The sequence below is a fragment of the Candoia aspera genome, chromosome 2 (genome assembly GCF_035149785.1).
Source record: "Candoia aspera isolate rCanAsp1 chromosome 2, rCanAsp1.hap2, whole genome shotgun sequence".
NCBI classification, from domain to species: domain Eukaryota; kingdom Metazoa; phylum Chordata; class Lepidosauria; order Squamata; family Boidae; genus Candoia; species Candoia aspera.
Window position 1 is genome coordinate 18,380,582 of NC_086154.1, and position 11,007 is coordinate 18,391,588.

Here is an 11,007-nt window from a genome sequence, read left to right on the forward strand (position 1 = left end):
GTGGGGAGAGCAAAGGAAGGGGAGGTCCCCTCTGGATCTGGCAGGGACACCCCTTGGAGCTGCAGCCCCCCAAGACCGAAAGGATCCCCTCCCCCTTCTTTCTCTGCTCCGAACTAGCTCCTCTACAGGGTGAAGTCAAGAGAGACTCCGCCCGGAGACTGATGACGCTTTAGAAGGGAGAATTCCCATTGGTCCTTCTGCCTTTCTGGGAACTCCCAAGTGCGAAGTTGGAGAAAACACTTCTCGCCCCCAGTCAGACCCACCGATTCCGCCTCTGGGGCTGGAAGCACCTGCGTCTTTCTCCCCTCTCTTGGAGGGGCTTGTGGGCAGCCTCCGTGGGCTCTGCCAGGGTCCCCCTGCTGCTGCTGGTGGGGGCGCTGTCCCGAATCCCTGGAAGCGAAGAGGGGAAGGAGCCCCCCCTGGTAAGAAGGGGGCTGGGCGGGGGGAGGGGCTTGGGAGGGACCACCTATGCTGGGGGGAGAGGGAAGGGGCTGGAACCCCCAGGAGGGACTTTGGGAAGGGGTCGAGGACAAGAGAGGGGGCAGCCTGCAGGAGCCCCGATCTCCACGTGGTCCCTGCCCCCTCCCTCCCCACAGCCCCCCAGGAGGACAGAAAGAGACCCCCTTCCCTGGTTGTGCGGATGCACCGCTAGGGTCGTGGCCCATGTGGGGCGGGGGTTGTGGGACCCAAAGTTTGTGGCATTGAAAGAGGAAGGAGACAGAAAGGGGAAGAGGGAAACTGCGGCATTTTCATATCTAAATCCACAAAACCCAAAAAACTGTTTAAGAAAAAGGTGCATTTTGGCAAAAGTATTTTTCCATCAGAAACTTGTTTTTCTTTATTAATCTCACATTAGAGGCTCTTCAGGTCAGGCAAGAGTTGAATTTAGATCCCTTGTTGGTGGAGCCTCTGAGTTGGGAAAGGACACCCAGCCCCCCTCATAATTCCCGATAGCGGAATCAGGGCCTGGAGGGGAGGGGGAACCAGGAGGAAATGATGGGGGGCCTGAGTTGCTCCCCCAAAATTGGCTCCCCCAAAACTCTCCCTCTGGTGAAGGAGGCTGGAGACCCTCCCTGTGAGTCTCTGCATTTAACTCCTTCACTTAAGCTGGGCAGGGAGAGGGCAGTGGTGGGGCTGAGCAATGCCAAGGGGATCACCCCCATTTCTCTCTCTCTCTCTCTCTCTCTCTCTCTCACACACACACACACACACACACGCACACGGAAAGCCAAAAGATCAAAAGAAATTGAGATTGAGATTGAAAAAGAAAATTGCATGCACTAATCTGCACTTACAGCTGCCAATTAGTAATTCATCCCTACGGAAGATGGGCAAGACAGTCTGCAGGTGCCCTCAGACTACAATACCCACCATCCTCTGCCCCAGCTTTATTGGCTGGCGATCCTGGGATGTGCTCAATTTCTAACGCTAGACAGTATGTCAGGAGGAGTCTGTTGCACCTTTTCTGCCTAACCAGTTGTATTCAAATGCATGGCTAAGTCTGAAAAGCTGCTATTCCACGCCTTCAGCATTGGAGCTGCCACAGACTAACTCGGCTCTTTCCCAAATATGCGGAGAGTCCCTTGTTCTGAGTAGGACAGTCGCTCTCCTGGCTTCCTTCTCCTATTTTCAGGGTTTCCATCTTTAAAATGAAGCTGCATCCTAAAAAGCTGATGCCCCTCTTCCACCGGCAGAATTCAGTGTCCCCAAGGATGAAACTTGCTTGATTTTATTAGTAATATATTGTTAGTAGGTTTTGCAGGGTCTAATTTATTTACTTATTTGCTTTATTTTTATCCAGCCTTTATTATTATTTTTTCTAAGTAATTCAAGGCGGGGAACATACCTAATACTCCTTCCTCCTCCTATTTTCCCCACAACAGCAACCCTGTGAGGTGGGTTGGGCTGAGAGAGGGACTGGCCCAAGGTCACCCAGCCGGCTTTCCTGCCTAAGGCGGGACTAGAACTCGGTCTCCTGGATTCTAGCCCAGCACCTTCACCACTAGACCAAATTTATCTATTCTTTTTATTGTAAAGGGGTTACTTGTTGGGTATTCCACTATTCCCTTAGTGTCAGGTTTAATGGGTCTACTTTGTATCTTTGCATATTCAGATTCACCTAGTACTCCTTTCTTTCTGTTCCACACTTAATTCTTAAGCATGACATAAATTACTGTTAATGTTATCCTCAGACTCATACCCACTGCCCCACTTTTTGCCTTCTGGGGGTTCAGGTGTACATAAGAGACATCTCCCAAAAGAAAAAAATAAGAAGTCTTCACAGAATGGTAATGAAAAGAAACAGACTATCTGCAATAAACAACTGCAGTAGCCAGCCAGCCAGCCATGAACTCTTCCAAATCATTCCATTCCATTTCCTCTGTCCTACTGTCCCATTTTATTCCCCAAAGACATCGGTATTCTGTGGCCACTAAGTATACTTTGTCCTCACTGGGGTGGATTCTAAACACTGCTTTAGAATGCAAGATTTTGCATTATGGTATGGCCCCCTCAAAGATCCAGGGGCTTTTGAACCATTTCAAGCATTTGCAGCTCCCAACCATAATAAAATGGGACATCATAACAGGTGTGCCCAAAGATACGGCACCAAAAAAGAGCAAGAGAGAGGAAGGAGGATAGAATTAAATATAATTTGAGTATTTTAAAGTTTAACAACTTCGCAGACCTTTAAATTTGAAACCACTCGGCGCTTGAGGCTCAGGCCAAAAGAGCCTCTTGCTTCCTCCCCACCCTTGGCCTGGTCCTGGCTGTTCAGCGCCCTTCTGCAAAAGGATCATATACAAAGTGATCTACTAGGGAAAAAAGTATTATAACCTGATCTCTGAATTGGGTTCCTAAAATGAACAACCCTTGAATTCTTTGGTGTCTTCTGAACTCAGCAAAATCAGGATAATTCATCTGCATAGCTAAAATGCCACTTAGCAGCTCCAAATAATATTATTTATTTATTATCCCGCCTTTATTATTTTTATAAATAACTCAAGGCAGCAAACACACCAAATACTCCTTCCTCCTCCTGTCTTCCCCACAACAACCCTGTGAGGTAGGTTGGGCTGAGAGAGAGGGACTGGCCTGAGGTTGGCCCACCCAACCAGCTTTCATGCCTGAGGCGGGACTAGAACTCTCATACCACGCCTGATTGGCTCTTGGGCTGAGAGGGAGCAACTGGCCCAAGGTCACCCAGCCGGCTTTCATGCCTCAGGCGGACTAGAACTCACAAACTCCTGGTTTCTAGCCCAGCACCTTAACCACTAGACCAGACTGGCTCTAATTTTCCTCTTTACTTGTAGGGATTTTGGGGGGAAATTTAAAAAGAAGCCCTGAGAGAGGAGTGAAAGAAACATCTCCCATTTCTTGGGAAGGGAGCTTTGCCTTACCTTGGCCCCACATTCACAGCAACGCTGACACTACCCGGTTTTTTTCCTTCTCAAAAGCCATGAATGGTTCTTACACAATGCATTTCTAGAAATGAAACCTCTTCCACTGTGCAATTCTTTCCTCCCATCTCCACCACCAAGGGGGATGTAACAAAAGGGTCAGCCTCTTGGCACTGCTATTACCCACAGCCATCAAAGGCTAACAAGCAGACACCTCCAAGCAAACAAGATCACAGCAGGGGCTGTTCATAAACCTGAAGATCCTGCACTCAAAAACCACAATGCCTTTTCTCCTCAATATTCCTACAGCTCTTATCCATCATGGTCAACTGCAAGGCAGAACAGCCTTTCCATCTGAAACTTTACAGTGCTCATGTCACTGCCACAAACGTCCCTAATATCTTCTCTCATAAAATCTGAGTGCTCCAATCTTTTTTTCATATATCTTTTAAGCCCTGCAACAGCTTACTGGGAAGTTCTGCTGATAGCCAGAAACGTGTAGTTAGCCTTTCTCAAACTAACATTTTCCATTTTTTCTCTCCTCCCTCATCTCTCATACTGAGACATGTTTGACTAAAAACAATCAGCCCAGAAAATAAATACCCGACTTTTCAGCTGGATGGCCAATGGAAGATGGGAAGTGAAATTCAAGCCTTCTCTACACTCATCACCTTCTGCCTCATGTGCATTTTCTTGTGTCTGCTAAGGTAGGAATTTTGTGTGAAGCACCGTCCACAGTCTGGGCATTTGAATGGTTTCTCTCCTATGTGTAAACCTACATGATTTATAAGGACAGACCTAGTACTGAAACTTTTCCCACAATCTGGACACTCATACGGTTTCTCTCCTGTGTGTGTCCTCTGGTGTATCACCAGTTCGGAATTCCGAAGGAAACTTTTCCCACAATCTGGACACTCATACGGTTTCTCTCCTGTGTGAGTCCTCTGGTGTTGCACCAGGCTGGACTTCAAACTGAAGCTTTTCCCACAGTCCGGACACTCATATGGTTTCTCTCCTGTGTGAGTCCTCTGGTGTATCACCAGGTGGGAATTCCAAATGAAACTTTTCCCACAATCTGGACACTCATACGGTTTCTCTCCTATGTGAGTCCTCTGGTGTATCACCAGGTCGGAATTCCAAATGAAACTTTTCACACAGTCCGGACACTCATACGGTTTCTCTCTTGTGTGAGTCCTCTGATGTATCACCAGGTTGGATTTCTGACTGAAACTTTTCCCACAAGCTGGACACTCATACGGTTTCTCTCCTGTGTGAGTTCTGTGGTGTATCACCAGGTGGGACTTCAAACTGAAACTTTTCCCACAATCTGGACATTCATACGGTTTCACTCCTCTGTGACTCCTCTGGTGTATCACCAGTTTGGAATTCTGACTGAACCTTTTCCCACAATCTGGACATTCATACGGTTTCTCTCCTGTGTGAATCCTCCGGTGTCTCACCAGGTCGGAATTCCGACTGAAACTTTTCCCACAATCCAGACATTCATACGGTTTCACTCCTGTGTGACTCCTCTGGTGTATCACCAGTTTGGAATTGTGACTGAAACTTTTCCCACAATCCGGACATTCATACGGTTTCTCTCCTGTGTGAGTCCTCTGGTGTATCACCAGGTTGGACTTCAAACTGAAACTTCTCCCACAATCCGGACACTCATATGGTTTCTCTCTTGTGTGTGTCCTCTGGTGTATCACAAGGTCAGAATTCCAAATGAAACTTTTCCCACAATCTGGACATTCATACGGTTTCTCTCCTGTGTGAGTACTCTGGTGTATCACCAGGTTGGACTTCAAACTGAAACTTTTCCAACAATCCGGACACTCATATGGTTTCTCTCCTGTGTGAGTCCTCTGGTGTTGCACCAGGTTGGATTTCTGACTGAAACTTTTCCCACAATCTGGACATTCATACGGTTTCTCTCCTGTGTGAGTCCTCTGGTGTTGCACCAGGTCAGAATTCCGACTGAAACTTTTCCCACAATCTGGACATTCATATGGTTTCTCTCCTGTGTGAGTCCTCTGGTGTTGCACCAGGTTGGATTTCTGACTGAAACTTTTCCCACAAGCTGGACACTCATACGGTTTCTCTCCCGTGTGAGTCCTCTGGTGTTGCACCAGGCTGGAATTGTGACTGAAACTTTTCCCACAATCCGGACACTCATATGGTTTCTCTCCTGTGTGACACCTCTGATGTATCACCAGTTCGGAATTCCGACTGAAACTTTTCCCACAATCTGGACACTCATACGGTTTCTCTCCTGTGTGAGTCCTCTGGTGTATCACCAGGTCAGAATTCCAAATGAAACTTTTCCCACAATCTGGACACTCATATGGTTTCTCTCCTGTGTGAGTTCTCTGGTGTATCACCAGGCTGGACTTCAAACTGAAACTTTTCCCACAATCTGGACACTCATATGGTTTCTCTCCTGTGTGAGTCCTCTGGTGTTTCACCAGGCTAGTATTCTGACTGAAACTTTTCCCACAATCTGGACACTCATACGGTTTCTCTCCTGTGTGAGTCCTCTGGTGTATCACCAGGTCGGAATTCCGACTGAAACTTTTCCCACAATCTGGACACTCAAACGGTTTCTCTCCTGTGTGAGTCCTCTGGTGTTGCACCAGGCTGGAATTGTGACTGAAACTTTTCCCACAATCCGGACATTCATATGGTTTCTCTCCTGTGTGTGTCCTCTGGTGTCTCACCAGGTCGGAATTCCGAATGAAACTTTTTCCACAATCTGGACACTCATATGGTTTCTCTCCTGTGTGAGTCCTCTGGTGGATTACCAGTTCGGAATTCCGACTGAAACTTTTCCCACAGTCTGGACACTCATATGGTTTCTCTCCTGTGTGAGTCCTCTGGTGTTGGACTAGGCTGGAACTGTGACTGAAACTTTTTCCACAATCTGGACACTCATATGGTTTCTCTCCTGTGTGTGTCCTCTGGTGTATCACCAGTTCGGAATTCCAAATGAAACTTTTCCCACAATCTGGACACTCATACGGTCTCTCTCCTGTGTGAGTCCTCTGGTGTATCACCAGGCTGGACTTCAAACTGAAACTTTTCCCACAATCCAGACACTCATACGGTTTCTCTCCTGTGTGAGTCCTCTGGTGTATTACCAGGTTGGAATTCTGACTGAAATTTTTCCCACAATCTGGACACTCATATGGTTTCTCTCCTGTATGAGTCCTCTGGTGTATCGCCAGGTTGGATTTCCGACTGAAACTTTTCCCACAATCTGAACACTCATATGGTTTCTCTCCTGTGTGAGTCCTCTGGTGTATCGCCAGGTGGGAATTCCGAATGAAACTTTTCCCACAATCTGGACACTCATGTGGTTTCTCCCCGGTGTGTGTCCTCTTGTGATTCACCAGGGTGGTGTGCTTGCTAAAGCTTTTGGCACATCGAGAACACTGGTAGGGCTTCTCGCCGGTGTGGGTCCTCTCATGCATAATCAGCTGTCATCTGTAATCTGTGCTTTCCCCACAATATACACCTCTGTGAGGCTTTTCCACCACTGATATTCTTGGATTCTCGAGATCAAAACTATTTCTGTTGCCTTGTTTGGTGGTACTTTGATTCAAGCGACTGTTTTCTTCCTCACAGGTTGAGACTTGCGTTATTGTCTGCCCTACGTGGCTATCCAATTGACCTCTTCCTATACACTGATTTCCAGATATTTCCCTCTTTTTCTGAATTTGGAAATTATCCCCCTTGACCTTTTCATGTAATATTTGAGTTCCACATATTCAATTTTTTTCCAGCTCAAAAACTCTCTTCCTGTTTTTTTCTCCCTCGTCTGTCACCTGCTGGGGAAGAAGAGTTTTGGGGTTCTCTGGAGAAAGTGGAAAAGGTTTGATTGCTGGCTTGATTTGCTTTCCTTTTTAATGCTGCTGGTGATTCTCGGTTGTCGAGCAGGCTCTTATTGGCATCCTTTTTGTCTGTAAGATTCACATAAAAGTGTTAGTTTAATTATCATCTATAAAATGGCCGCACAACACGTGCAAACAACAACAAAAAAGCATACATTACAATGAAAAAGGAAAAGTGCCCAAAGGCTAGATTAACCTCTAACATTCATTATGATTCATTTGCCACACAGAAGACTAGCGAGATCCAAGTTGAAATCCTGAAATTCACTTGCTGGCTTGGGTCAATCACAGATTCTTAGCACTTAAAGGGTATCATCTCGGATATCTGGAAATGCTGGGGATAGATTCTACGCATACACATACATGCACACAGAGAGAAATACAGATACACACACCTACGAATGGATGTATGTAGAAAATCCATGTGTATTTCAGCCTGCAAAATGTTCCGCAAGTGGGTATGGTCAAACTTTTGGGGCTACTTTTAGAGGGCTGGGGGGCTTTAACAGATAAAATGGTGTCCAAAGCCTCTGCAAGGTTTAAAGCACCAGTTTTGTCCATTCAACTCCTCAGCTCCAAATAAGAAAAGAGCAGAAAATACTGTCCACAACCACTCTGGGGACATCACCATACAATACAGGTAGTCCTCCTTTCTGACTGCAATTGGGACCGGCAACTCTGTCACTAAGACCTCGGTCATTAAGTTGCTCTCCGAGTGAGATGGGTGGGGAATAAACTGGATATATAAATAAAAATATAAAGGCGATGTCACGTGAATGTGCTGACTTACAACATCAGTTCTGGCTGCAGTCATTAAACAAATCACTGTAGATCATTAACCACAATGTCAAACAACCAGGATACATGAATGGAAGGCCACTAGGAAATCCTGTTTGTTGTTTCCTAAGTTGACTTGGCAGTAAAAGAAAACATCACCGTGGGTCGTTAAATGCAATGTCACATGACCATGACTTGCAGCTTCCTGCTGGATTCCCCACTGAAGGTGGCAAACAGCAATCATGGGACTGCAAGGCACTGCCACCGTCGTAAATGTCCATCAGTTGCCAGCACCAAATTGCTTTGAGGACCACAAGTTTGAGGACCAGTTCAAGTCTCCTTTTCAGCACCATCCTAACTTTGAATGGTCACTAAACAAGTGGTATGCGAAGACTACCTCTACAACCCAAATGGTCTTCAATGGCTATTTTAAAAAAAAGTGCTGGGTTAAGCAGAGTTGAACCTGGTTACTACATGAATGGGAGAGTTTGTTGGCTAGACGTGGAAGCAAAAAAAAAACATCCCAGGAGACAGCAGTGGCAGATCAGTCCCACTGCATCTCCATAGAATCACAAGGAGTCAACGCTAAGGTGAAGGAGACATTTTAAACCTCCCGACCGCCAGAAACTTGCACGCACCCGTTTTAAAGCGTGCAGCACCAGTGGAATAAAATTTGGGGAGGGGAGGCATATGTAGCAGCTGGCGGTTTTCAGCAGAGTTGCTTCTCTGATCCTACCCCACGGAAGAAACGAAACAGCCCCACTTGCCCCTGGCCTCTCCTCCCCCTGTCCTCCACTCACCTTCGGGCTGCTGCTATTCCGACCCGGGAAGACCACAGAGCGCTCCCCCACACCACTCTCCTCACAGGCGGGAGCCGGAACAGGAAGTTCCTCTGCCCCCTCCTCTCCTCCGGCATCCCCTCTAGCAATCCAGTACTCTATTGTTTCAGCTCCCCCGTTCCCCTTCCCGTTGGATGTCGGTCCTCAGCAAACACAGACGCCGCTGCTATATTGACAGTTTTCTAGGCGCGGGGGTTGCTTATTTCGAGAGCGCCATCTAGCGACACGAGGCTGAAAAACCCACTCGTCCGGTCTCTACCCTAAGGCGCTGGAGAGATGTTTTGATTGATTCTGTGCCGTCAAGTCCTTTTCGACTCCCGGCGACCACAGCGATAGATCTTCTCCATGATGTTCTATCCCTAACCTGTTCTTTTGGGTTTCCCAAGGGTGCACTCATTGCCACTGCAACTGAGCAAAAATGTGGTTTGCAAGAAGCAGGAAGTAAACCAAGGGAAAGCATCCTGGGGGGAAATGGTGCACAAACAGGCAAGGACAAAGCACACCTCCCTTACATTGCGGAGCCTAAATCTCGCTAGATGGTAGAATTGCTCTGAGCGGCCTTCCCAATTCCCAGAGGAGTTAGCTTTCAGCTTTGAGAATTCCCAGGCTGCTTGGGCACAACACTTGGAAGGCACTAGCTTGCAGATCAAAAGCTTATCCAAAGATTTTACTTACTTACTTACTTAATTTGTCCCTGCCCATCTCCTCCCATCAGAGGAATGCTGGGCGGTTTACAATAAAATAGTCAATTAAAACTACAAGCATAAAATATAAATACAATATATAAATGTATAATTATCCTTAATAGATAAATATAAGAATAAAAATAAGAATAAGAATAAGAATAAGAATAAAATCCAAGTGGCAGGAGGATCTAATACAGTCCATACGTGGGAGAAGTGCTCTAAGGTACCAGCCATCCCCATGTGGAGCTATTCCCCTCTCCGCCCCAAGTGAGGCAGCAGAGCCAGGTCTTCAGGTTCCTCCGGAAGGCCAGGAGTGATGGAGCAAATCTCACCTCCGGGGACATGTTCCACAGGGCGGGAGGTACTGCTGAGAAGGCCCACTTCCGGAACCCCACCAAGTGAAGTTCTCTTGCAGACGAGGTCCGCAGCATGCCCTCTCTGCATGATCAGGTGGGACGGGCTGATGTAATTGGGATGAGACAGTCCCTCAGGTAGCCTGGCCCCATGCCATGTAGGGCTTTGAATAGTGATATTCAACACTTTGAATTGGACCCGGAAGCAAACTGGTACCCACTGCAGCTTGCGCAGCAGTGGTGTTATACGCGCCCTTCTAGGGGCACCAAGAATAGCTCGCGCGGCTGCATTCTGGACCAGCTGAAGCTTCTGGATACTCTTCAAGGGTAGCCCCATGTAGAGTGCATTGCAGTAGTCTATGTGGGAGATAACAACGGCATGAGTGACTGTTCGAAGGGCCTCCCAATCCAGGAAGAGGCGTAACTGGTGCACAGCACATAGCTGCACAAAGGCTCTCCTGGCCACGGCTGCCAACTGCTCTTTGAGCAGGAGCCGTGAGTCCAGGAGGACCCCAGATTACACACTGGATCTGTCTGGGGCAGTGCAACCCCATCCAGAACCAAAGATGACAAAGTCCCCAATGTGGAAGAGCCATTAACCCACAGCCACTCCATCTTACCAGGGTTCAGCTGAAGCCTGTTGTTCCTCATCCAGACTCCTACAGCCCCCAGGGATGAGGGGGCAGTCACAGCATCACTTACTTCACCCAGGATGGAGATGTATCATTGAGTATCATCGGCATGCTGATGATACCTCATCCCGTGGTGACGGATGATCTCACCCAGTGGTTTCACGTAGATGTCAAATAAGAGAGGAGAGAACCAAACCCTGTGGCACCCCACACAAAAGGGGCCGAGGATTAGATCTCTCATCTCACCACCAACTGGGACTGGCCCTGGAGGAAGGAGGTGAACCAGCACAACACCACACTGCCCACCCACAACTCCCTGAGCCGCCCCAAAAGGATACCATGGTTGATGGTATTGAAAGCCGCTGAGAGGTCAAGAAGAGCCAGGATGGATGCACTGCCCCCATCCCACTCCCACCAGAGGTCATCCAT

General features: G+C 47.6%; 1 protein-coding gene across 2 annotated transcripts; it reads right to left on the reverse strand.

The window, feature by feature from the left end:
* Positions 1 to 3,397: 3,397 nt before the first annotated feature.
* On the reverse strand, positions 3,398 to 8,948 carry LOC134488991 (zinc finger protein 850-like). Of its 2 annotated transcripts, none has more exons than XM_063291373.1 (2): positions 8,869 to 8,948; positions 3,398 to 7,360 (listed from the first exon to the last, which is right to left on the reverse strand). In XM_063291373.1, exon 2 carries the CDS (start codon positions 6,869 to 6,871, stop codon positions 4,046 to 4,048), a length of 2,826 nt encoding a protein of 941 aa, XP_063147443.1. In that variant the 5' UTR covers positions 6,872 to 7,360; positions 8,869 to 8,948; the 3' UTR covers positions 3,398 to 4,045. The 2 variants fall into 2 exon arrangements, with proteins under 2 accessions (XP_063147443.1, XP_063147442.1); XM_063291372.1 differs by lacking the exon at positions 8,869 to 8,948 and adding an exon at positions 7,488 to 8,129.
* Positions 8,949 to 11,007: the final 2,059 nt, after the last annotated feature.